This window comes from Dermacentor andersoni, chromosome 4 (genome assembly GCF_023375885.2).
Source record: "Dermacentor andersoni chromosome 4, qqDerAnde1_hic_scaffold, whole genome shotgun sequence".
Classification (NCBI taxonomy): domain Eukaryota; kingdom Metazoa; phylum Arthropoda; class Arachnida; order Ixodida; family Ixodidae; genus Dermacentor; species Dermacentor andersoni.
This window is the reverse complement of record NC_092817.1, coordinates 76236809-76263910: the sequence shown is the minus strand read 5'-3', so window position 1 is coordinate 76263910 and position 27102 is coordinate 76236809. Positions and strand designations below refer to the sequence as shown.

The 27102-nt window shown below is 46.6% G+C and overlaps 1 protein-coding gene across 1 annotated transcript in view; it reads right to left on the bottom strand.

Moving 5' to 3' along the window:
* Positions 1-1605: 1605 nt before the first annotated feature.
* The window catches only part of LOC126536327 (cell adhesion molecule Dscam1-like), a 305377-nt gene continuing 279880 nt past the window's right edge, over positions 1606-27102 (bottom strand). Inside the window, exons 17-27 of the mRNA XM_050183248.3 lie at positions 24406-24476; positions 22230-22551; positions 20578-20676; positions 17505-17699; positions 16510-16827; positions 15291-15461; positions 14470-14708; positions 13739-13802; positions 11568-11652; positions 10334-10476; positions 1606-2009 (exon numbers count right to left, since the gene is read on the bottom strand). Of these exons, the coding sequence (XP_050039205.2) occupies positions 1939-2009; positions 10334-10476; positions 11568-11652; positions 13739-13802; positions 14470-14708; positions 15291-15461; positions 16510-16827; positions 17505-17699; positions 20578-20676; positions 22230-22551; positions 24406-24476 (1778 nt within the window). The 3' untranslated portion in view covers positions 1606-1938. The remainder of the gene's footprint in view (positions 2010-10333; positions 10477-11567; positions 11653-13738; positions 13803-14469; positions 14709-15290; positions 15462-16509; positions 16828-17504; positions 17700-20577; positions 20677-22229; positions 22552-24405; positions 24477-27102) is intronic.

The window sequence follows — 27102 nt, the reverse complement described above, 5'->3', positions numbered from 1 at the left end:
TAGTGTCGAACCTTACTAGATTGCTTCGTCAGTTTGGAAACTCCGCCGGGAAGCGGCGGCAAATGCGGCCCCCTTCGGTTCCCGCTCGCGAGATGGCGCTTCTGACACCATTGGCCCGGTCGCGTCATCGTTACGGAGCTTGCGCGCTGCGTTAAACGCAATTCGCGCAGTTAATTATGCGTAAGGGGAATTATTTTCGAGATAGTGAGCAAACGTTATTTCCAGTTCGCAACTAGAGTGTCGTTTGAGCCACCATAGCGATGCCACTCGGCGGAGGTGCCGACGGAACATGCAAGGGTTACAACCGCGGCGCGAGAGTTTGCAAACTGAAAGAGGTAATCTAGTGACGTGTCTGCAAGTTGCGTAACTTCAAATTTCGAAATTGCGGTGAAGCGAGAGGCTGCACTAAGCATTCGCTATCCACTGTCAGCGCTCTTCGTGCGATCGTTGTGACAGCGAGCGCTCGCGGTAATTCAATGCGATCTTTTCATGTTTACTAGTACGCATGTTCCACTATGCGTGATAATTTAACCAAAAAGTCAATGCTTACTGCAGTTCATACGGCCGATAAGAAGTATAAACCATACTTCATGAAGTTGTCTATTATTTTGCTATCGCTATCACTGTATCGCCTTTAGGGTGAGACTGCGACATTTAGTATTGTAAAAGCTGTAGAAAGATAATCTGCACAGCACCATCGTTCTTATAGTGGGCGGGTCAGTGAGGTAACATGCAATGTCACAAAAACCGCGCTGACAAGGCGCAGACAAAAGAAAACAAATTCGTGCGTATATGTGGTTTTAAGTCACCACTTTGATTCTGGGATACGAATGATGTAGCCGATATATTCACTGGCAGAATTTGCATATGTGGTCAATGGCTCCAAATTTATATTAAGAAGCGAGCGTATTCAACTTTGAGACATTCCGTGCAATCATTGTGTCAGCGATAAAGCAATGTGGCCATCAATAAATAACGGCGAAATCTTCAAGCAAATGCCACACTACACTTGCATTGGTTCCCGTACATTGTATAGCTTTTTTTTTCAGGTGAAGCTTTTCACCGGCTAACTATTGCTGCACAGCTATCGCTCCACGCGAGATGCGCCTACGCGTATCCAAAATTTCCTACATCTCGTCACGGATTCGAGCGTGAACGAGCGTTGTCTAATCAGATTGCCTGCGCGACTCAAATTGTTGGGCCAAAAAAAGTGTTAGATTCGTGACAAAATTATGGAACCGACTGGTTTTCCCCCGTCACTGCACCGTGAAACGATAACGTCAAACTAATGCCCCTCTAATGTATATTTTAAAGTAGATGCATCAAAATTTCTAGCTAAATCTTTAGCACAAGTAAATCTTGAAAAAGGAAATAATAGGGAAAAGTATTTATTTGTATTATGGTGGGGCACATTTTCGCGTAGGATGCAGCCGTTAGTTCAAGGTCGCATTGACTCGCGCCGCTGTGCATGCCTGCTGGATCAGCCGTCCATGCTGCTACCGTGTCTGAGCTGGAAGCATGGTTGCGTTGCCTTATGTAAACGCTCGCACCCGAATGCCAACCTAATGGGAGAAAGAAATCTGGCCAGTACCTGCAAACAACTCGTTCACTTGTTTCGTCTCGTTTATTTACCATAAGTTGTAGTAATTTGCTTTATACGTACGTCAATGTCCGGAGTACGTCGTGCAAAACAACGGCAGGCAGGTATATAGAAATAAGAAAAGGTCCTGTCTGCCCACCAGTCTTTCAACGCAATGTGTGAAGACAAAATATGTGAAGTCAACGGGTGCACTCATAGTTCTTTGCTCATTGCACGTGGTATAGGTGTATATCTTTTTTTGTCACAGATAGACGAGCCACTCGGTGCGGTCCTTTCGCTGAAAGCAGTCTGTGCAGGAACATGAACCGTCACTGAAAGGCACTCTGCTGGCGTCGAGCCTACGTTATCGACGTGTACTCTCCCGCGCATCGAACGCTCGTCGCTTCGTAGGCGCTTGGGTAGTTCTTCCCTGCAAAAGAAAAGAGGATACATATGTCACCGTAAATTGTCTATGTCAACACATTTTCGGCACACGCACGTGGGTTCCGCAGGCAGCAAGATGCTTACAGCGTTCGATGTTTTGCCGCTATATATTAGTTTCAGGAGAACGTCTAGCATTTCTCTTCAAGTATCCTAAGGAACGGTTAGCTCCTTAGGATACTTGAAGAGAAATTTTTCGCTTGCGCCTGTTTTATTAAAAAGGCTGTTGTACACAACATACGTCCTACCTCATCAGTTTGGGATACTCATCAGATCACATTAATTAACTAAATCGAATCAGTGCAATATCGCGCTGTTCATTTCATCTTACCTAACTATCGTTGCACTGCTAGTGTTACAATAATGAAGAGTACCCTTAAAATCCCATTATTATCTCTTCGCAGAAAGGAATCACGCATTTCCCTTTTTCATAACATCTACTGCCACAATGCATCTCTTCGCCCTCTTTGGATCCACCGTGCGCCTTATTATTCAGCTCGTCATGATCATGTACAGAAAGTTAACGTACCCCTTCATAACACCGTAGCGTGCTCACAATCATTTCTTTCTAGGACTTCGATCGACTGGAATAATCTACCTACATCATTAGTAAGCCTCAGTGACCCCACTCTTTTTAAGTAGGCACTAATCAACATAAAATAATGTGTGGTGGCAGATGGCATAATTACGCACTTATTCATGAACATTGTCTGCTTAGCAAAGTGTACTCCTTCTGTATTTTCATATTATGTGAGCCTATTTTTGGTTGTTATGGATATATTACCAGTTTTTTCATATCTCACTTGTTCCCTGCACAGTGAATTCCTAGAACTAATCCTGTATTTTTTACTCTTAGAATGTATTCTCGCCCCTCCCCTATGCAGTGTACAACTATGTACCTTGAGGGTATCATAAATAAGTAAAGTCTTGAAGCTAGGAATATTGGGCGTTCCAAGACAGACTTCTGTCGGTTGCGTTTTAGCAAACCTAGTACAGGGCGTTTTCAAAGCGTTTAGGTAAGATAAAAGCGGTGGCCTCGTGATTGAGTATGGCCTGCAACTGCGCCAGAACGTGTGTTTAAAACCCCACGTGTGTTTATCGCTCTGTGGTGTGTGTCTCTTCTGTGTGTTTCGTCAAAATGTTACGCAATCCAACCTCTAATATGCTATACCAACACGCCCAGTCGTCAACCTTGGCAAGTTTAAAGCCCCGCTACGGCCGGTTACCCACCCGTTTACGAAATGGGTACTAGGTGTTCCCCGGCCCGACACTCGGAAGGAATGAAGGAAGGAAGAAAAAAGTGGAGAAGGAAAGGCAGGGAGGTTAACCAGTTTAGCTCAACCGGTTTGCTACCCTACACAAGGGAGCGGGATGAAGGGGACTCGCTTTTTTTTTGTTGTTGCATTGTCGAGAGGAAGGAACCTGCGCCATGCAAATCCCGTTGAACCCTGTGGACCCAACAGTAAACTAAAGAAAGAGAGGGTCTCCGCCACTCATGTCGCATGTCAAATCATCTATTAGATGGAGATTTTTTAGGGTTCGGATTGAGTACTAAGTGTCCCGCAATGACCAAAGCACCAAACCGGAAGCACGCTTGCATATACGAGTATTTTGATGGTGCGTACTCGGGGGCAGCTCTAGTCTACCTCCCACAGCCGTGGTGGATGCTCTCCGGCAAGATCGTCTGTGTTTGGACAAGGGGCGCCCAGACACCATGCCTAGAAATATCTACAGAACTTCCAGTTTTGAGATGAGCGCCCCCATAACCAGCCGAGAACCAGGCCAGGGGAGATCTATATCATTAGAATAACCGAGAGAGAGAGAAAACAAGGGTAGGAAAGGCAGGGAGGTCAACCAGAACAGCATCCGGTTTGCTACCCTACACTGGGGGTGGGGGAAAGGGGAATAGAAAGAGGAAGAAAGGGAGAGAGGAAGCACTGAGTACGTGTGGGAGCGACACCATACGCAAGGACACTATAAACGGTCTGTTAAGCCCGTGCACTTCAAGTACCGCACTAGTGCACGAATCGCTTTTCGAGCCAGTGACGGGTGTGGCCACGGTCCGAGTATCTTTGACTCGGTGAAACATCTCGAGTCCAGTCTGCGTAAAGTTGCCCGCAGAGAGAGGCGTTGGACATCGTAGCGAGGGCAAGTACACAATAGGTGCTCGATGGTCTCCTCGCACCCACAGGAGTCGCACATCGGGCTCTCGGCCATTCCCATACGGTAGGAGTATGCGTTCGTGAACGCCACTCCCAGCCACAAGCGACACAACAAGGTTGCTTCGCCGCGGGGAAGGCTAGATGGCAGTTGTAGCCGTAGCGTGGGGTCCAGTTTACGTAATCTGCAATTTAGGCCACTTGAAATCCAGAGATCTTGGGATTTCTTACGCGCAAGTTGGCGAAGTTCTCTGGCAGCGTCCGACCTCGCCAAAGGTGTTGGACGCGTCTTGGTATCTTCGTGGGCACACCGGGCAGCCTTGTCAGCTAGGTTGTTGCCGACGATGCCACAGTGAGCAGGAATCCACTGAAATATAATGTGGTGTCCACTTTCCAGAGCATGGTGGTGCAGTTCCCTGATTTCAGATGTCATTTGCTCGTAGGTTCTGTGACGTAATGCGGACTTGATGCTGTGAAGGGCTGCCTTTGAGTCACAAAATACGACCCATTTCTCTGTAGGCTCTTCGGTGATGTACATCATAGCGGCATGGAGAGCTGCAAGTTCTGCCGATGTAGATGTAGTCGTGTGCGACAATTTGAATTTAACTGTAACGTTCTTGGCTGGAACGACGAATGCAGCAGTTGAGCTGGTAGGTGAGGTGGAACCATCGGTATATATATGTATGCGGTCATGATACGTCTGGTGCAGTAATCTGAGCGTAAGTTGCTTCAGAGCCGGCGATGGATGATTGGATTTTTTTGTGATTCCAGGAATAGCAAAATTCACTTGAGGCTGTCGCAGGCACCACAGGGGAGAGGAAGGCTTCGCCGCCGGTGTAAATGATGCCGGTATGTACTCATGATGAGCGCTAATAACTCGTGAAAAGGTCGCTTGAGGTCTCTCGGCTGGTAGGGAGGCCAAATGATGGTCGGGGATCCTTGACAGATGGCGAATGTGCGCTCTGAGAGAGTCGACAGCTACATGTGTCTGGATTGTATGGTCTCCTGCGATGGCGATTGTCGCTGCTGTTGAGGTGCACCTAGGCAGCCCTAAACACGTGCGTAGGGCTTGACCTTGTATGCTCTCCAAGGCGCGAAAGTTCGTCTTGCATGCATTTGACAATACTGGTAGGCTGTAACGAAGGAGTCCGAGAAACAAAACCCTGTACAGCTGCAACATAGAATGGACTGGTGTACCCCAGTTTTTCCCGCATAGAAACCGGAAGACCTGAGCAATGGCGACTAGCTTCTTCTTCAGATAGACGCAGTGAGGGCTCCACGAGAGGTTGCGGTCAATGATGACGCCCAGAAAGCGATGCGTCTTAACATAGAGTACAGCTTGACCATTGATCGTAACAGGATACCATGACATTTGTTTCCGCGTAAAACCAAGTAATGCGCACTTTTCAGTAGACACACTGAGGCCTTGCTCTCGGAGATAAGAAGCCGTCATGGTTGCCGCCCGCTGAAGCCTGGCTCTTAGCTGAGGGCGAGTCACCGCAGAGGCCCAGATGCAAATGTCGTCGGCGTATATTGAGACATGTACTGTCTGCGGTAGGTAATCCGCTAGTCCTACCAGGACGAGGTTGAACAAAATAGGGCTCAACACTCCACCCTGCGGCACACCACGGCAGATGGAATGGTCTGAAGTTGGGCCGTCTTCGGTCTGTAAGAAAAAACGCCTCTCAGTCAAATAGTCCCGAATCCATTGATACATCCGGCCACCAACTCCAACAGCCTCAAGTGAGTTTAGTATGGCCTCGTGGGCGACGTTGTCGTATGCTCCTTTTATATCCAGAAAAAGTGCCGCAGATAGGCGCTTGAGGCTTTTTTGATTTTGGACCCATGTTACGATGTCGATGACGTTGTCGATAGACGTGCGACCTCGACGAAAACCTGTCATGGCGTCCGGATAGATGTTGAATCGTTCTAGGTACCATTCCAATCGAGCAAGAATCATCCTTTCCATCACTTTTCCGACGCAGCTCGAAAGCGCTATCGGACGATATGATGAGATCTCAAGCGGAGACTTTCCAGGTTTCAGAATGGGGATCAAGCGGCTCGATTTCCATTGTTTAGGAACGGCGCCGTTCTGCCAAGATTCATTGTAGTATTTGAGCAGCTCATCACGTGCGTCATGTCCAAGGTGGCATAGGGCAGCATACGTGATGCCATCAGGTCCTGGTGACGAAGAACGCCGGCAGGTCGCCAACGCAGCATCGAGCTCTTCGAGTGAAAATAGCACGTTCATTTCTGGTACACGTGCCTCAGGGATGTCATTCAATGCTACGTCAGTAATGATGGCCACGGACCCAGCAACCCGTGCACAGAACTCTTCAGCCACTTGAAGTTCCGAGCGGAGTTGGTAGAGGGCCAGAGCAGCGAAGGGCTTCCTTTGATGCGGAGATGAGCGAAGACCCCTAACCGTTCTCCATATGTGCGAGAGCGATTTGCGGGGATCAAGCGACTGACAGAATGCTTTCCATCTCTTATCTTCCAATTTATCCATGCGACGCTGGACTTTCTTTTGTATGCGTCGTGAAGCCCTCAGATCCAAGACGGACTTCGTGCGCCGATACCTCCTCTCCGCTTGTCGGCGTGCTGCACGCAGCCTCTCCAGTTCCATGTCCAAGTCTGTTCGCCTTGTTGACCTTGGAAGCGAGCAGATGGATGTTTTCAATGCTTCTGCGATTGCTTCTTCGATAGTGTGTGAGAGGCCTTCCCGACATGTGTCATCCATATCCTTCTGAAATTTTGACCAATCAACTGTACGCAAGGCAGTAGAGGAGCGTTGCTCAACTCCTCTAATCTTTATGTATGTTGGAATATGGTCGCTTCCATGTGTTTCTATGTCTGTAAACCATTGGACGCTCGAGGCAAAGCGCCGTGACACCAAAGTTAAATCCAAGCAGCTACTGTAGGTCGTGCCTCGCAGAAATGTGGGGCTGCCGTCATTCACGCAGCACAAATCATGGTCGGCAGCAAAGGAGGCAAGGCTCTTGCCTTTGGAGTCAATTTTAGTGCTTCCCCATAGCTGGTGATGCGCGTTGAAATCACCTGTGATAACCCAGGGGCCATTGTTCATTAGTAATATTTTCTTTAGTCGTTCACCGTCAAAGTGACCCGCTGGGGATATGTAGGCTTCAATTAGTGTAAATGACACATTCTTCTTTTGGACATTTACGCAGACATATTGGTTGTCGTCATGAGGCTCTATCGCATTAGCGACATATGTTAAGTCCGTGCGGATGTAGATGATCACTTTCGTGCTCGCACCGCATGTGGACGAGACGAAAGATTCATAACCGGACAGTCTGAGTGGAGTTGATGTATTTGGTTCGCAAATGACCAGTATGGGGAAGCGATGTGTGAAAATGAATTGGCGAAAGTCTGATATACGGGTCCTTAGACCCCTGGCATTCCATTGAAAAATCGACGCACTTTTAAGTTCAGTGCGGAAGGGGACTGTTGATCGAGCCATGATGCTTAAACGATGCTAGCAAGCACTGGATTTAGTGCATCCAGTATTTGCAGAGCGCTTCGAGCTGCTGGTGTTTGCAGCTTGTTCAGTATAATGCGCATTGTATTAATTAGCGATTGCAGCATATCAGCCACCTGCCTGTCGTGGTCGCACAAATCGCCGACAGTAGACGTCGGGGGTTGTCCAGCGAAAGCTTGCTGTGTGTCTGTTGGTGAATGTTGTCGTTTCGGTAGAGCCGGCCAAGATTCGGCAGATGCGGTCTTCTCAGTGGACTTGCTGTTCGCGGTCCTGTCCACATTGTCTGGCCTGGGCGGTGGAGGAGGAGGTGGTGTCGTAGGAAGTGGCATGCGCCTTCCTTCAGGAGCCTTCCTTGAGGAGCGCCGGCGACGTGAACGTCGCTTCCTGATTTTTTCGGCGGCTTCGCGATGAGATGAATGATCTCTCGCCATCTCTTTCAAGATGGCCATTTCCTTCTTAATATGTGGGCATTTCTTCGATGAAGCTTCATGTGATCCTCCGCAGTTGGAACACTTCACTACAGTCGCGCCACATTTATCTGCAGCGTGGGGCTCTCCGCAGCGGGGGCATGCTGCCTGATTTTCGCAGACGCTGCTCACGTGTCCCAGTTTCATGCATTTGCGGCACTGAAGAGGTTTCGCAATGAAAGGCCGCACTGCATGTCTGAAGTGTCCCACCTTAACATGCGAGGGTATATATTTACCTTTGAATGCTATTTTCACGCAGCGTGAACTGCCTAGCCGCTTAACATCAACGATGACCTCATCATTGACTGGCTTGATAAGAATCGGCAAGTCGTTATTAAGGATAGCAACGTCTACGTCGTAAATAACACCGGTGACTACGTCAGATCCCAGAGGGATGTAAGAGCGCACCTGAATGCCATCGAGGTCCGTTACGCTGCGTAGAGTGGTCAAAGCAGCCGCATGCTGGACATCAACCGCCAGAAGATTTTTTCGGGTGTTCATTCGAATGTCCGATATTTCGTTTGGCACCAGGGCTTCCAGTGACATCGACACAGATTGCCTGTTAAGTAGCCTCATGTTGACGTTGGGAAGCAGGGGCACAAATATGATGGTATTGGCGTCCGTCCTCTGCGGCTGTCTCACTGTTTGCGTGCTTGACGATGAGGACGTCCTGGTGTTCCTTCTCTTCGCTCTGCGGCTCTGCACAAGCTGGAAGTCGTCATCGGAAGTGTCCTCACTGCTGAGAGAGTAGACATGGGTGTCCTCGCTGTCGGTGTCGCTCTGCTGACCGATCCGCTTCCTGGAGGCGGCCGCCGCTGACGCCGCCATCGCCGGCAGACGTGCGGGGTCGTCCACTTCCATTACGACCGAGCAGGGAGCGAAGACCAGCGGATGAACTTAGGTTTTCACAGAAATAAGGCGCAGCTAGAAAGAACAGCGCTGTATCAAAAGACACTTCGTCGTCGTCCCAGAATAACCGATGGGTTTGCGGCGTCAACGGGTTTAGAAACCAGTAACTCTCACATGCGAGGCCATGGAGTGCGCAATCACTAAGCCAACGCTGCAGTCGTCGTTTGACAAAGATATCTCAATTATTGTTGACTCTGCTAGGACTACATTTTGCAACGGTATATATGGCACCGGCATTAGAGTACTTGAGGTGAGACTGATCTCCGTAACGACTTCATGTCATTTAAGTAATATGCAAATTGAAAGTGTCTTTTGTCAGTGATCGAGGAAGGCTCGGTGAAAAACGTTAGCCAGCAATTGGCGGCCATTTTCTGATTAAAAACACAAGTGGTTAGAACCAGCGCCTTGCCCTGGCTGGCGTGCGTTTAAGTATGATGCGTGGTTAGAAACACAATCTGCGTATGGAAGAATGTCTAATGCAATCTTTCCTCTGAGTTTTCAAGTAAGCCTAGCAAATAACATTAATTGCAATAGAAAGCTATACTTGCAATACGTGTCACGTGAACATCTGAGACGTGAGCTCTGCTGACCTAATACTTCTTTCTTTATAATCTGTTCTTAGTAACTACCTATTGTGCTCTTGAATAATGTTCATTGTGCTCTACTTCCTTTATTGCGGTAAAAAAGAAAAAGAAGACAGGACAGAACAATTGCGGCAGAAAATACTCAGAAGTGTACGTCCGAATCTCAGAGAAAACAGCCATCATTCTCCGAGTGCAAGCTAGCTGGTTCCACAATGCTGCGCTGCAGCAAACAATAAGGCTTTGCCAAGGTGCGCAGTATATCTCTGCCCTGCTAGTACAAGTTCGTCAACGTGCCCCTAATGCGATTACCGATCAGTAAGACCCCACATGTTAGCTGTACCGCGTGCAAGACAGAACTATGATTGTTATTGCGAGGCTTCTCAGCAGCAGTCTTAAGTGAAGTACCTATCCTTCTTACGGAAGCATAAACGGGTTGTTATAGCAGTAGTGACGGGTAATATGCCCGAAAGCAGCGTTTCATTCCCGGTTTTATCACTTAATTCACGAGTTTTTATTGTTGGCAGATGGCCTAATTAATACAAGTTATCTAGGTCGACCACGCACAATTAAAATAGCCAACGGTGCCCGCTAGCAGCCCTATGAGAAAAAAAAATACTTTTTTGTCCACCTGTCTCCTAGCAGATGAAGTGAAATGTGTAACAGTATGGCGGAATGGCTGTCACACAGGTACTCACAGGAAGGAATCGTGTCCTCCCTGGTGGCGTCGAGGTCCCAGGACGAGAACTTGTCTAGAGGCACAATAAGCGTCTGAGGGATGGTGCCACCACGCTCTTCGTCCAGCAGGTCCTCAGGGTCGTTGTCCTCGCTCCCGGAACTTCTGCCCGTGTCAAGGGGTCAAGGGCCGGGAGTATAAGTGGAGCTTGAAGGCGCGTATTTGGCACTGTTTCAACAATTTCTCATCAAGAATTTCAACTCCATCTGCTCTTATAGATGATGATTAATGCCGGAGTACCACAGGCATGATAACTGGGACTAATCAGTGACTTTTGAAATTCCAACGCTGTACTGTGCACTATGACAAAAGCCACATGGCCAAGCGCTCCGCGTAAATTCTCGTCCACAGGGTTTGTCTAACCTGATCTTAATCTATATAAACGGAGCCTTTTTCTCTCAGTACCCATTGGAATCAAATCAGTGGCCTCATGCAGTCGAAGAAAAAAATATAATGCTACAATGGCCACCGAGCTGCAAACACAGACCGTGTTGCCGGCTGTCGCCTAATCAAGAAAGTTCTTGAGTTACAAGATATAAGTTTCGTAACCTTGGATACCAAGCATTAGATACAAATGTAGTATAATAAGTAACGTACTCTAGCCATACAATACCTCTTGTATCCTAAAGCTATGTCATCATTCATATGTTCAAACTCGAGCAAAATATGAGGTTTCGCATTCAAAGATGCCTCCTACTGAAGTCTTCTAACCTTCCTCTCTGTAGGGGAATTGTAGCAGGGCTAACAAGAAAGTACAGCTCACCACCTGTAGGCAAAGAGTTGTGCACTGCTACTGAACAAGTAATAAGCACCTGGTGCTTGTGTACTGGAATGATATGGAAACTGATATTTTCATATTCGCAGTTGAACCGGCATGAAAACATTGCGTATATTAGGCGTGATTTACTTTATCATGAGTTAATAAGGAGCTCAATCAGACGTTCCTTCAGCCAACGTGCTGGCTTGCGTCGTATCTTGCTTATTTCTTACAAAGAATAAACATGTCGGGATAAACTACCTCATTTAGATACCGAGCGGGAGTGATACGGTTGCCACGTCCACTAAGTTTTCTTTCAAAAATTCTGATTTTTACTTTCTCACTTTGGAATACATAATTACATTTATTGTTTCTGTGATACCAGTTTTTCGTAACATTTAGGTCTGAATTCGGTGTTCGGAAAACAAGCGCGACTTACCTGTCACCATCGTCCCTCCATCTCGTTCTGCGCGCCTTCGGCTTCGATATGTGGAACGGCGAGCTTCTGTAGATTGCTTCTTGGCCTGCATGCATTGGGGCGTACAGTTTCTTTTTTTTTTACAGCGACGCTGTCACCCTCGAGTTAGTAGGGACTTCTCGCGATGCATCCTCACGAAACACACACACACACACACACACACACACACACTCACACACACACACACACACACACACACACACACACACACACACACACACACACACACACACACACACACACACACACACACACACACACACACACACACACACACACACACACACACACACACACACACACACACACACACACACACACACACACACACACACACACACACACACACACACACACACGCACGCACGCACACGCACGCACACACACACACACACACGCACGCACTTGCACACACACGCACATATATACAAACGAGAAGGAAGGGCGTTAACCGAGGGGCCCGATTTTTATTAGTCATATCAAAATTCATGTTCTCGTGACGCCTGCGGCAAAAAGGGCGTTCCACGTCCGCCGCCAAGGTCTGTGAGTGGTGGCGCTGGCTAACACACCCAGGGTTCTACTAGGACGCATAAATAACCAAGAAAGTGGATGGGGAAACCGCGCTGCGGTAGCTCAATTGGTGGAGCATCGCACACGAAATGCGAAGGTTGTGGGTTCGGTTCCCACTCTCTGCAAGTTGTTTTTTCATCCACTTGAATTTCCATTAATTTATCGTTTCCCTATTTCATTTATTAAGCACAAGTAATTTCCCCTATGTCGTCCATGGTGTCAGTGTTTGTTTGCTTCTTATGATATATATATATATATATATATATATATATATATATATATATATATATATATATATATATATATATATATATACATATATATATATATGCAACTACACACAGCACAACATTCGTTTCCATATAGAACAAGCAAAAAACAAGCATACAAACTACATCATTGATAATAAGGCGCTCCTGATAACGATGCCAAGCACGTAGCCGACCTCGCCGATGTTTCCCGGTAGTGATTACGGTTGCCAAAGCTGCACCGGTGTCGGCAGCTTGCGACGTGAGGAGTGACGTCACTGACCTTTCACGTACAAAAGAACCAGACTAGCAACTATTTCGTTGTCGTTGCAGAACCTCTATGGGTAGGCAATACATAGCTAGGACTCCCGAGGATCAGCGTGAATACGAGTAGCGGCAAAAGGAAAGGAAACGGCAATATGACCAGTGGCGCTGCCGAAGTTAAAATTACTCTCAATACTACAATTACTCTCAATTACCTTTACTACTTATACCCTAAACCAATAAACCATTGCATACGCCCTCAGCAGTTGTAGTGGCGGCTTTCAGCAGCTTCACCGGGTATCAACCTTCGCAGGGGCGGAATGGCAAGTCAATTCTTATTGTAGAAATATTTTTCGCCATTTGAAACACTGAGAAATACAAGAATGCCCTTTGAGTCTCACATAGGAACTTTAGCTTACAGCCGGACCTGCGGCCCGAAATGCCGATTCTTCTATTTCGCGAACTTAAAGGAGCTGCATCACGTGCCTTGGATACACAATGTATAAAGATAACCAAGAAGAAAAAATCGGGGATGTTGGTTTGGTAATACATGGAGCAATAAACGTTGCAAGAATTACAGAGTAGACACGAATAACAAGTTGCATTAAACGGGCATTTTCTCTAATAAATGCAAATTTGTTGACGCACCACACAGGCTTCCCAAGAAACGGCCGTACAGACAAACACGCCAAACGAAAGTCAAAACACACTGGAAGCTATCTGTTTTCTACCAGCCACACCCAGGCAGTCAAGACCTCACCTTCCGGTTTTAGAGGTCAAGATTTTTAAAAAAGAAGAAGCGTCCTGCACGCTCGAAGCGCTCTTCAATGAAAGTCGTTGGATCTTCACAAGGCATTCGACAACGACACCCAAATGTAGAGCATATTCATTCTCTTGTTTACTAGTAAAAGAAAGCGAAAAGGGGACAGCTACTGTAACTTCACCGCATTAGGTTGCATTCTATAACCAATTCGTGCCGTATGTGAAAATTTAACACCAACTCACTAAAACCAAGCTTTCTCTATGAAGACGAGGTTACCTTATGCATACCTGCTTTTTCGTAGACTTCCATGCATGTCACCAGCTCCGCTGGACTTGGCTCCCACATTTCTAGCTGCAATACAAGAAAAGCAAGCATGACGTCGACGTAGTGGGCTTTGTATTCTCAAAATTTTGAATTGTGCAGTGCTAGTGAAGGGAAATTTACAATAACTGATTCTTTAACGGTGTACCGGTAGGCATACTGTCGTCAGTTTCAGAATATGATGATGGGTGCTGTACCTTTAATCGTGCTTTGCCGACGTATCCTTGATACTATTGTCTTCTTAGCCGTAAGCTAGGTGATGGTAATTCGCTGCTATCACACCAAAAATTAATGTTTTTGCACATGCTTACACGCGGCTTCACAAGAGAACGCGCTTACGCCTCACATGGTTCGCAAGTGCACATAGCTTCTGACTACTTCCGCGCCAAGCGTAATTGTATATCAGCCGTTTTATTCGCGGTCCCCAACCGTGTAGAAATTATTGTGGACCTCTTTTGTCTTACGATTAGCGAAATGACATGCGTTTGGCGAATACTTTGACTGCAGCGTTATGGGAGCTGTCGGCGATTCACATTTATTGCAAACTCAAGCCACGACATCGGGATTCGTGTTTCTGACTTTTCGACGCAGCTCCGTGATGGTAAAGTCATTTCAGTAACTTTTAAAGAACGGCGAACTATAGTTTTGAATCAAATAAAGAAGTAAAAAGTGCAGTGGGGCTTGTATATTGACCTACTCTCTTGATGGGATAGGGCACGTCGTATGTGCGGCTTTTAGGGTCGTCCGCCCCGGCACTTTCCCGGGATCCAGCTACGTTGTTGCATTGACCACTTCCCGGGCCAGCAGCCGCGCCACTCCTGTTGTGCGTGGTGTAAGGCGCAGGGTAGTAGACGGGTTCCCTCGCTTGGGACTCGTGAGACACGGCCAGCATCAAGTCCCCCTTGTTGGCGTCACAGCACTCTGCAACCACCATTCCTGCGACCATTAAAGTGACCGAGTTCACCCATGAGCAGAGACGCACCATCTCTCGGCATGCATTGCACTTCAGTGAACAAAAAAACGTGGCACCATCAATAGGGGGAGAGCTCGGCGTATTTTGGTTTTACAGACAAGCACTTGGAGTAGAGCGGCTTCGCGTGACACGTTCCTTTGCATGTGCGGTTGCATTTAAAGGCATAGAAAATAAATTGTTCTTTAGCATTTGCAGTCTCGAAGCCTGAATTACAGCGAAGACATGTCTTAGCCACATGGTGCTGTTTGTCAATATTTATATACAAAAATCCGCTTGCGGCAGTCGCCAGATTTTAACTTTTTCTTTCAAATGCAAGAAACTTCATCGAATTTCGTGCAGCGGTTACAAAGAAAAAACGATTTCTCCTTTCCCATGTAGTCAGCGAAAGCTTCCTCTTAATGAAAAAAAGTTTTATCCTAGAATGTGGAACGTTGTAATGTCGGTGTCCTCAATACGTTTAAAAAAAAATACACTGTGAATCTACGCTTAGCTCAGTGCGACTAAGAACACAGCAAGAAATCGTGATATGAAGCAGATTCAAGTACCATCACCGATGCGCTGGCGAGGGTCGTAATTGCGTCTCCGCAGGATGACACAGACGACGCCCACTACGATGACCAGGACCACAATGGCGCTCACGATGGGCACAGTCACAGTGAGGTGCCGGTAGAAGGTCACCTGGGGGTCCAGCAGCTCGTAGCTGCGGGAAGGCAGCTCTGCGCGCAAGCACGATGCAATGAAGCTCTGTTGCTTGCTCTTTTCAGTGCTCATCAAAGAGAAGTTGAAGAGAGTATCACGACCGTGGTATGCAAGAGAATAACTGCCAAACTATTTCCTTCCTTAAGGCGTTCGTCTAGAACTCGTCGAGCTGTTGAGTTCAGCGTAGCTGAAGAAGCTGATCCACATAGTATTTAACTTACATAGTAGTTTAACATATGTATTTACCTATGTATTTTAACATAGTATTTAACATAGTATTTAGCTGACCCATACTATTTAAAACGCGGTAGCAGCGGTCAACCAACCGTGGCCGAAGGAGGGAGGCATCAGATTGGTGAAAACCCTTAGACCAGGTGACTTGTCTGGGGAAGGGTGAAGACGATATCACCACGGGAAAGACAAATCTGCTTATGAAAATAACTGTTCTACGCTGAGGCTTCTACTGTTCCCCCACTATTGATGAATTCGACTCTCCATGTTCCTGCGACCCCAGTGTCTGTAGCAGGCAGTGTTCCGCAGTGATAATTATCACGAAACTCCGAGAGAGCTTAGATAGTATACTCAGCAGCTTAAACCATTTTTTTCGAGCACATATACGAATACAGTAATCAAGTAACGCCACCTGGTCAATCTCGTCTACATAATTCAGTGGGTGCGAAACGGAACGGGACAGCATAATTTTTATTGAAGAGCATAAAATGTCACCTTCGTTCTGCTCATCTAGTTGATATCTTACAAGACGGTGAGCGCATAAAACTGACATGAAAGAATCACCCTGAAGGATGGCAAGCCGAGTGCAACCGATAAGTGCCTTGTGTGAGAAGCATTTTCTTGGAAAGATGCCGATGTAGAAAGATGCTGCCGAAAATATCACGGGGTTGGCGAACATGGCAGGACGTCTTTTATGTCTTTATTTTACTCTCGTTGTTTCGTCGACCCTTTTTGTCAGCAAATCATCATAAAATTTCCAAGGCCTCCGGGCACGCTATTTCATAAGCCTCTCTGAACGACACGCCACAACACACGTAAAATGCCTGGGCTCACCTCCCGTCAGCGTGAGCGTGGCAAAGCTCAGCTCCACCTCAGTGGAGCCCGCGTCGTTGTGGGCCGACATGAGAAGCGTGTACCAGGAACCCGGGGCCAGGTCTGCGAGCTGCACGAGCTGCTGCTGCGGTACCACATTGTTCGAGTGAAGCGTCCACTCGGTTGAGGTGGACAGAGGAGAAGCGGTGCGCGCTTCGGGTCGATACTGGACGACGAAATAGGAGACCGGGCAGCCTCCGCTCTCCCATGCGTCTAAGTGCAGCACCACGAACGTCGAGTTGATCTCGAACAAACGACTTGGGTCAGGCTCCACTGGCCCTGCCAAAGCAAGTTCAGACGGCCTCAATTATACTGCTTCAATCTTATATTTTTTTCGTACTACTTGTCATAAAAAAAAAAAACATTCCTTCAGTGTTACACGGAAACTGAGCCGTTTATCTTAAACTTCGGTCTATTGACAAAATGTTGCGACTGCATGTGATCGCCATCTATTATCTAATACATGTTTCTTATGAATATCACACGTCGCGTTCAGTGGTTCCTGGATGGCGGAGTGGAAATTTCATGTCAGTGATAGGACAAATCGACCAGGTTATGATGTATGTTACAGTTAGGCCAAAATGTTTCTTTACAAAAACAAACCCCGCATGAAGTGATACCTGTGTAGCTGGGGCTGCTACTTATGCTTCGGCAATAACAAACCAATATAAGCACAATTGCGGTTGTTTATTCTTATTTTCTTGTATTTATTGAAAATTTTCTGCCCGAATTAATGAGTTACCCATAATAAAGGCAAAGCGCGCAGAGGCTGCATTTTATTTGGGCCTTAGCCACTGCTTCACTTCGGTAACCTAATTCTGTCAGACCGCAAAGAGCTCGAGGTGCGCAAGAAGCTTTGCAGTTTCTTGGGGTCACACGAAGCCCTGAAGTGTGACATCTGGTGAATTTCAGGAGTTACATAAGGCAAGAATTAAACAGCGCCACAGAACACTCACGTCCTCCGTTGGTCCGCACGCTGATCGTCTCCCCCTGGGGTCCCTTGCCGGCGCGGTTGGCGGCCCGGATGTAAACGAGATACTCGGTGCCGCACTGCAGGTCCGTTAGTGTGAATGCCCGCCGGTCGTGCGGTACAGAGACTTCGTGCCACTCACTGCCGGCGCTCCCTTCCACTTTGTAGTACAACGAGAAACCTGCAGCAGCACCGACAAGCCAGGGAACAGTCTCGGCTGAGTGAAGCAAGTCCTCAGCGTATTGGCTAACTGCTCGGAGTCACAAATTCGGCCCTCGTAATGTTCCGATAAAAGCGCCTCATCTGCTTTAGCTTTTTTTGGGGTGTGTGTGCTAGATGATACGCCACAGCAACAACGCTTAGGCCTGCCAAAAATACCGCGAGCTAAGCCCCGACGGCCATTGTTAATGATGACTTCCGCTATAGGCATCCGAGAGGTCTCTGTTTTACGTCTGCTCCAAGTAGTGAAGCCACTCAAAGATGCCAGCAATGCTCAAACTGATTAAACGTAAAAACTGAGTCTGACAAAGTGGATCGACAGCTACGGCGTTATGCTCCTGCGTATGGGTTAGCGGGTTCAATGGCCCGGTTTCCGAGAAGAAATAAAGATATAGGTTTTTATATGACAGAACAACGATCCGCTTATGAGGCATGCCTTACTGGGGGACTCCAGAAATTTGGGCCACCTGGCGTTCTTCAACGTGCACCTAAATCCAAGTACACGGGTCTTTTCACACCACGCTGCCAAGGAAATGCGGCCGCCGAGGCCGGGATTCGATCCCGCAAACTCATGCTTAGCAGCCCAACACCAAGCCACTAAGCAACCACGGCGGGTATTTCAGTGAAAGCTGAATGTAATAATGCTCACATACTCAGAAACTTTTTTGCACGTTAACAAAGATGAGTGATCTAGATTACTCCGGAGCCCGTTATTACGGCGCCTTTGATAGGCTACACTAAGCTCTTGCAATGAAACTTCAGCTATCAATAAAGTGTTTATAACCAGTCAGGTGTTACCGCTAGAAGGTCTACCTGACTATGAGAAACTCTGCAGTTTCTCATAGTTTCTCTGCCCTTCATCACATTGGTGACGAACCGCCACACAAATGGACAATAATCTGCGATTCGAAGGCGGCACTGCAGTCTCTACTGTCACCTTTACGACGCAGACCGCACGAACAGCTAATATTCCATATTACAGAGACGTTACACCATATAAGTGATGCAGGCCATGAAATAACCTTCCAGTGGCTTCCAAGTCACTGTGGGATTATCTGCAATGAACGGGCGGATCACGCTGCCCGCTCAGCCCATACTGAGGAGCGCCACTTCCCAATTCCTGTTTCTAGAACTGACGCGGCAGGGAAGCTCCGCCTACTTGCTCGGCAGTGCACCGCGTCGCAATGGAATGAGCCACATTTAAGAAATACGCGACTGTACTCACTTGATCCAACATTAAGTCTTCGAGCGCCATCACAGCTTCGCCGTAGAGATGCCACGCTGCTATATCGACTTTGGTTGGGCGTTGCCTTCACTAAAGCCTATGCCTTCCGCATAAGGATGACCGACACACCAACCTATGACCACTGCGGCCATGAAGAATCAATTGGCCATATTTTGTGCGCCTGCCCGCAGTACAGTCCACAGAGGGTATGCCTTAGCCACGAACTTGACCAACTGGACGACCAACCGCTATCCGAAAAAAGAATTCTACAACATCGAAAGGACCTACCTTCACAGAAGAAGGCCGTGCAAGCGCTTTTGCGCTTCTTGCGATCTACCGGCCTGTGTGAACGACTTTAACTGGAACGCCTTTTGTGTGTGTGTCTCTATGTGTGCGCATCCCTATTTTTTTACTTTATTTTATTTTTTATTTTTTTTTCGTTTTCCTCTCTGTCATCTTTCTAACCCCTATCCCCCATCCCCAGTGTAGGGTAGCAAACCGCAGACTCATATCTGGTTAACCTCCCTGCCTTTCATCTTCATTCTCTCTCTCTCTCTCTGCAGTTAAACGATATGGTAAAGATCTGTGACACGTCCTTAAACACGTGCATTTAAATTGAGGGCATGAATATTTTGCACATCTAGCATTCACCGGAAGGCAGCCGTCACGGATACAATACCCATTGGTACCCTTGCGCTCAGTAGGAGAAAGTAATAGCCACTAATACCCTATGTAAAACGTGTGCTGCCGCATGCTGAGCGAAAAAAAAAGTTCGTGCGAAAGTGCGCGCTTTCAAGACCCTGAATGATTACGCCGTATGTGGTTATTTGCCCACAAAGAGGAGAGTAAATGCCTGCAATGGAAAAACGTTGCCTGAGGGCGATACAATCATACGTTCGTACTTGCTCTTCACACTTCTTTTTTCTTTAGGGTGGGCGTGTGTGTGGGAGGGGGAGGGGGGGGTGAGAGGTTACGTGCAATTTCACGATCTGATTATGAAGCAAGCCGCAGTGCGAGACACGGTAACAAGTTCTTAAGCATGGCCGTAGTAATGCGGCTGCCGAGACAGGAACAAAACCCGATACTTCGCTACCGTTATTCCTACTTGCGCAGACTAGAGACGCACAAAAATTAGCGGTCCTTTATTTTTTGTGAAGGCTGCCGGTACGCTGCTTTATGCTGTAGTCAGAAAATGAAAAAAAGAGGGTCTGTCCGATAAAGCCGAATGAAAATACCAGAGCATGTACTTGCACATAAGGCTGACGTCCTCCACATTAAAAAACTCGCGGCATTTTTATTAAGTCAAAATACACATTTCTCGCTATCTATAGGCTCGAGTTGTTAAGGAGATGTAATAATCAGCTTTTTCCAACAGCAACGAAAATATTTTTGCTCGTACACTCAAGGGTGTTTTCTATACCGTCGTCAAGAGGACGAAATTGCGATAAATATAGCAGGTAAACGTAGCAAACTACCTAAGCAAAAGCAAAAAAAAATATTTTGGCTAGTAAATTATGCATGAGCTGACCACATGAACTCACCGAAGGATAGCACGGAACTGCTGGACCAAGAAAAGAAAAAAAGAAATATACTTTCATTAGTTTCTGTTCCTTACCCGTGATTGGGGCCTCCTGAAGATGTTCATTCTCCCAGTTGACGGATATGGACCGAGCCGTAGTTCCGCCTATCCGCAAGTGTGGGGCACCCGGTGGGTCTGCAGCAGTCCCACATGGAGAGGTCAGATGGCGGAAAGGGTGTGCGGAAGTAGAAAGTAAGCGAAAAAAAAGGTGCCCACAAAGAAACAACGCGTCCGCGGGAAGGAAAGACGAAGAGCGACGGCGCTTTCAAAAGGAGACGTCTTATGGAGAGACGCTCCTCTGGACAGAGACGGAGTGCTCAGGAGACGACGACAGCAATATCGTGCCCACAGGGGTTCACGTAGCTAGTTCGGGGCGCCTTTAATGGAGGGCTCGCCGAAGACGACGATTAATGAATGACGGCTGGGCAGCATGGTGGACGGGGTGATATTGACCGGTTCCGCCCCGCCCATTTATGAAGAACGAGCTCTGAATAGAGAGGTGCGCGAGATGTGAAAACACACGTTATTGAGCGCGAATGAAAGCCGATGTGCGCTTACCACGAAGAAAGTTCTTATTTGCCATCACTACCAACCGTGGATAACCAATGGCAAGCTTATTGAAGGATTCGCGCTTGCTGATACTGTGGCGGAAATTGCATTCATCATCGTCACTGTCATGGTGTGAGGGTGTGTGTGCATAGTGCTTGTACAATGATCACTCTTCGGTGGATGCACTAAAATGTGCTTTTGGATAAGGATTTCGCAAAGATTTGGGCAATGCTTGAAGATTGGTGCACGCTCGCAACAAACCAGACTACATTGTGCAGCACGGACGGCCTCTGTCATTTCGTTATTTTCCTCTCAGTATGTTCGCAGAAAATGTTCAAAAATGTAACTCGTCATTCTGAGGCAGTATTGACGTGGTTCTTGTACGGCAGGTTGTATTTACTGGATGTTATCGTCTAAGATACGTTGCTGTTATGTCAGCGATGAAGCAGTCAGGCAAAATAGGCAGTTTTCAAGTATCGAGCAGTTGACAGCGGCAATCTTTTGTTCACTTTATAACATAGTATCCTTCAAAACTGTCCCATAACAGCCCTACCCATTAAGCGGACAGCGCCAGTGATTTATCGGAAGCGCTAGTGACTGTACAAGTCGGCGTTTAAGGTGGCTCTGCTTTTGTGTAACTAAAGCGTCAATCCGCAGACACACCAGAAAGAAAAGACAGCCTAAGTCAATAATGCTTCTTACCAAACAGAAATTATGCATATTTAAAGGATGGCTAAACGCTTGCACTATGCACGGGCTGTGCTCCAACTAGACTGCTGCTAGAGATGTTGCTAGTCATATTCGCTACGAGTATTTAAAAACGTACACGCGACCAGAAAGAAATATGAAGCAAAATATAGTATTTAGGCCAAACACAGAAATTCTCATAAGCTCGACGATGTTGATTGAAAAATGGGCTGGTAATTTCGCTCTGCCCCGGGATCACGAATATTGAAGCACTCCTGCAGCGTATCTGACACAAGTACACCCTCGGCTAGCGGCCTAATAACTATTGCCCATCTTGACACTCAGATGCTAGTAGCACAAATGCAACACAAGTATCTAGAAATGCCAATACTACGTAGATGGTGCTTCGGCCAGCAAAAGCGAACGATGAAATATTGGTAGCGATTTCTCACCAAAATCTAAGGTCCGCACTCTGACCACCTCCGACTGGGGTCCGGCACCTTTGGCGTTGAACGCCTGCACGGTGACTGCGTACTCCGTGGAGCGGCGTAATCCCGTGAGCTCGTAGCTCAGCCGGTGGGGCGGTGGCTCCGCTGCCGCACCGGCCGCCCCGAGTTCGCTCTGACCGGAGGCGTGGTCGTGGCTGGTGGGAGCCAAAAGCAGCGGCGGGGAGGCGTCGAACGTCTTGAAGGTGAACGCGTCTAGGCTGGAAAGCTCGCGGTAGCCCACGTAGAACCCCTCCACCTGGTCGTCCGCTTTTGTGTGCCTGGGATTCTGATGACGACAATTAAAAAAAAAAGTGACGATGAGGATAAGGCACGAAAGCGCGATGGGTGAACGCGAAATATTTGGTATTTAGAGAGTTTCTTACAGCACATCGCTATTTGCAGAACCCTAAAAAAGCGCGCAGAAAACGAGGAAAGGTAGAAACCAAGCGACAATGCGACACAGTACGCTCAGAAATGCAGCTTTCCTGAGCACAGAAAACATTTGTGTCCATTTAGGATGCCTATTCTGTGTTGATCATTCCTCAGTGTAATTGTCCCTTCACTCCCCACTTCTTGAGGGATGCATAAAGAGGGCATCATTGGATGTATACGAAGCGCATTTGAAGCTCTTGTCGCCTTTATTCTACTGTTCTATAGAGATGCCATTTCATACCAGTTGTTGTAAAAGAAGTCCTTATGATTTGTCACAGGTCCAGCCGAATTACGTAACATCATGAATGTACCCTTAGAGCAATGTACGAAGAAAAACCAGGGTACACCATGGTACTTATACTTGGTTTGCCCTTCATAATGAGAGTGATGCCTCATCCTTCGCTGGATAATAATATGGAGCGATAGCCATGCTTGCCTCACTCCGCGCTTAGTGCGCGTGCGTAGAAATGTGTATCATAGCAATCGATGGATTCGCGGCTCTTACATCCAAATCTGTGTGCAGGCTACACTACAGGTTAGAGGCTGATGACATCCCGTGATGGGTCAGTAACTTTAAAGCACTCGATATACAAAATTAAGGACATGTTCATGATCTATTATCGACCTCTTATTTCATGTGCTAAGCCTCTGCCTTGCCCGCAATCACCAATAATGCCCAGGCTAGGGGAAGCCTTCGCACTGCAACTGCTGCACTATCCTTATGATGAGAAATGTGAGCAACCAAGTACATTTCAGCTTTATAATTAAAATGCCGTCATGATACGGGGTTAGTAGAGTCGACAGTTTGGTAAGCTACGAATCGTCAGAACATCTTGAATCTCAGTCTTCACAATGTCGAAATTTACAAGTAATCTTATCTAGTGCGGAAAAATTCTACCGTTATATATTCGTACGAAACAAGTCAAAAAACAGGCGTAGTGATGTTTTGAAAAGGGTTACTCTCATTTAGCTATTCTAGGAAAAGCCTGGCCGAGTGAATAAATAGCAATGCACAAAAATCGCAAGAAGAATGTTTCACAGTAATAACTGGAAAGTCAGTACGAGTGTCCGAACAAGATGCGTAGATATCATGGGTACCCTTGTAGTGTTGGGTCTCGCTGACATCTTCAGCAACCCATTATTTTCTTTTTTTCTTAGCGCAAGGAAGGGGGAGAGAGGCGGGCCGGATCCTCAAGTTATTCAGTTTATTATTAACAGAGACGAGCAACCACGGCATAAAATAACGGAAACGTGCAATCTGGTAATAAGCAGCTTGCTTCAGATGTCTCGCAAGCCATAAAAGTCGAAATTCGAGACGCCTCACAGGGCGCAAAAAGCATAAGGGGCACCGAATTAGTTCCTAGAAAATTAGTTCCACGAAAACGCAGTCAACTGGAAAGTTTCAAAGCACACGAGATAGTTCTTTGACATCTGCCAGAGGCCCAAAACTTCCCGGACGGCTTCGTAATTAAACCGAGCAGCCTCTGACGTCCGTTTAAATTAAACTAAAAGGACAAGCAAGGGTTGGGTACAACGTGCGAAGGAAATCATATCTCATAGGGAGCGGGAAACAAAGCAAGAAAGTAATCTACTCATGAAGACGTATATCGTTGGAAGTTATTTCGTTGCTTGACGGCGACCGTACGCCAAGAACTGTCGGGAATGGAAGCCTTATCAGATAACAACAAAGATAACGCAATATACTCACGTCAAAAGACACAGAGATGGTCCTCGTATTCATCGCTGTCGCTTGGACGTTTTTCGGTGGAAACCGAGGAGCTGCATCGAAATGTGCAAAACGGAATAACACGGGATCTTGAGTTTCGAATAGAAGGCAAGCACACCAAAGAATAAACCGGAAGAAGCCGCACCACCGCAGAACATTATGACATGAATAGGCACGAAAAATAGGTATTCATGTTCGGTTTGCTAGCTCTCAAAAGAAATGCACGTGTATATTCTCTAATCCTGCCGAAGTGTTTTTCATGTGTTGCTTTGGCACTCCGTGTCAAAAAGAGTGGGTACACTTCATTTTTATGGAAGATAAAAACACTGAAATGAAGAGCTCTGCTTGAAAATGACTAGAAGCTTCTGGAATGTTCTCTTGGTATCAGCTACCAATATCATGCGATTTCACTACAATGTTAAGTCGTTGTATTCGCGTTCTTTGCTTTCAATACGAATGCATAATTGAGGGATTGTGTCAGACCTGCCCCACTTCGGTAACGAGGACAGTAAAACACAGTGCATTGCACTTTAGTACATCATATTTCGACAACAGGCTTCTTGTCATGCGTATTCATTCGACCTGAAGTGGTTTCAACGTGTGCTTAACGTTTGAGGGCTGCTCGGGTTCTGGCAGAAAATGGCCCTGGAAGAAATGACTCCGGAAGATTTTGTCCCTTGCGTAAAGTTCGTAAAAATTACCCTAAAGGCTAGAATTGAATCCCTAATATTTCAATCCCCAATTACCCCAATAGAATCTAGTGCACCTTCATAAGAAAGGCATTGGCATACGAGATATAATCTCCTACTGACCACTAGGTGCGTGTGCAAGATTACATATTACGCTGAGAAAGCGCACAAAGATAGGTCCAGTAAATTCCACTGCAGAGCTCTGTATTCGATTATGCAGTTCAGCGGATGTGCCTGATTGTCGCTCTGTGCGGCGCGTTCGCGAGGTATTCGTGTATACGCCTTGAAGATGTCGAGCATGGCATGCGTCTGTTGAAAGAAGAAGTACCAGAAGAACGATATGTGGTAAACTATTTTGATGTAGTTCAAGTTTCTCAACGCTACTGGCTGATAAGCCAAACGAATGGCGTTGTGACTTTACGGCATACGCCTCCACCTCAGCCCACTATAGACGACCTTAAACGTTCACTCGGATACAATAGATGGAGGCCTCAGGAAAAACAATCCTTTCGTAGCCTCGTTGAGGAGGCTTGGAAACATGGTCGGTTACAGCCTCCCGAGTATTTGGTCTGAACAAGCGGCCGATGAGAGTGGCCCTGGACCGAGTTTGTGCTCTCTTTAAGATGAGGAGCGAGATTCAGCGCTAGTCGCCATGCCTCCAGAACCTATGAGCCCGGTACATTCCCAGGACAACAAAAGAAAGACTTGCTGCCGGTTCTTTCGACAAACAATCTGTTTTAACTTGCTAGTGCGAACGGATAAAAATATTTGCGCCACATTTTATCAGTTGTCGACCAATCCCGCGACCTCTAGATGAGAAGGGCAACGTCATATCCACTAAGCTACCGCGGGGGGGGGGAGGCGGGGGGGGCGTGTTCACTCGCCAATTATTCCGCCGTCGAGAGCTTTGCTCCAGGGCACAAGATCGGTCAATAAATACTGTACTAGGGAAGAACTTGAAAATTCATTGCCCCTGATTGCCAAATGAGTTCTTCGAGGAGTGATGTTTCCACTTGGGGACATTTTTTCTTAAACGAATCGTTTTCTCCGTGACTATATTTTTCTGGGGACATTTTTCTTTACAACACCCGAGCTGCACAGCTCCTGTAATGAACGTTCGTTACTTAGGACGCATCTGTGGAGCAACTGTTGAGCGCGAGTATAAAAATAACGCCAATGTTTCTTTCAGCAGACATCACTCTTTGATCAATATCTTAAAAAAAATTCCAGATGAAACCGCATCAAGCTTTCCCATTATTCGATGTCATTTTAACTGGTTGCTCAAACGTTTGAAGAATTTTTACTTCAATCCAATTATTCTAAATTTAGATAACAAAAGGACACAAATAAACGCATCAGCAACAACATGTCAATACATTATCTGATTAGTAGATAGAGCGCATGAAATTGAAAATGACTAGCGTAATACAGAATGCCATGATGATTTAACCTATAAGAAAAGCAAGGAAATAAGTACGAATGATGATGTTAATTGACCAAAGAAGAGTCGTTTGCAATTAAGTTGATATTACCAATGGTTTTTTTTTTTTGTAAACAGAGATACAAAGTGCCATTAAGACCAATAATATCGAAGTGGAAAGCGCGCTAATGTGTAATTGTGGTCAGAGCCCTCACGATGTAATCAAAACTCTGAGCGAATAAACGAGCTTCTCCATGGTTCCGTGTGCATCATACATTAGCATTTTCTTTCTTCACTATACATGGTGTTTTCTTTTTTCTTTTTTTCGTTTATTTTCAATTTCGAACAGTGCGCACACTATTAAGTCTCAATCGCTCGCCTAGCCCTCGGGTGTTTGCGTTCCGCAGAAGAAGTATTTAATTAGCACCGCTTACAGGCATTTCTGCGTTGGCTTCGAGGATACTACATTATTTATTAATTAATCTCTTCGAAGCCAGTACGCAATAGCGAGCAAGCGGTGCTCATTAAAAACTTTTTTCTGAACTGAAACAAGAGTTGAAAAATGAGGAA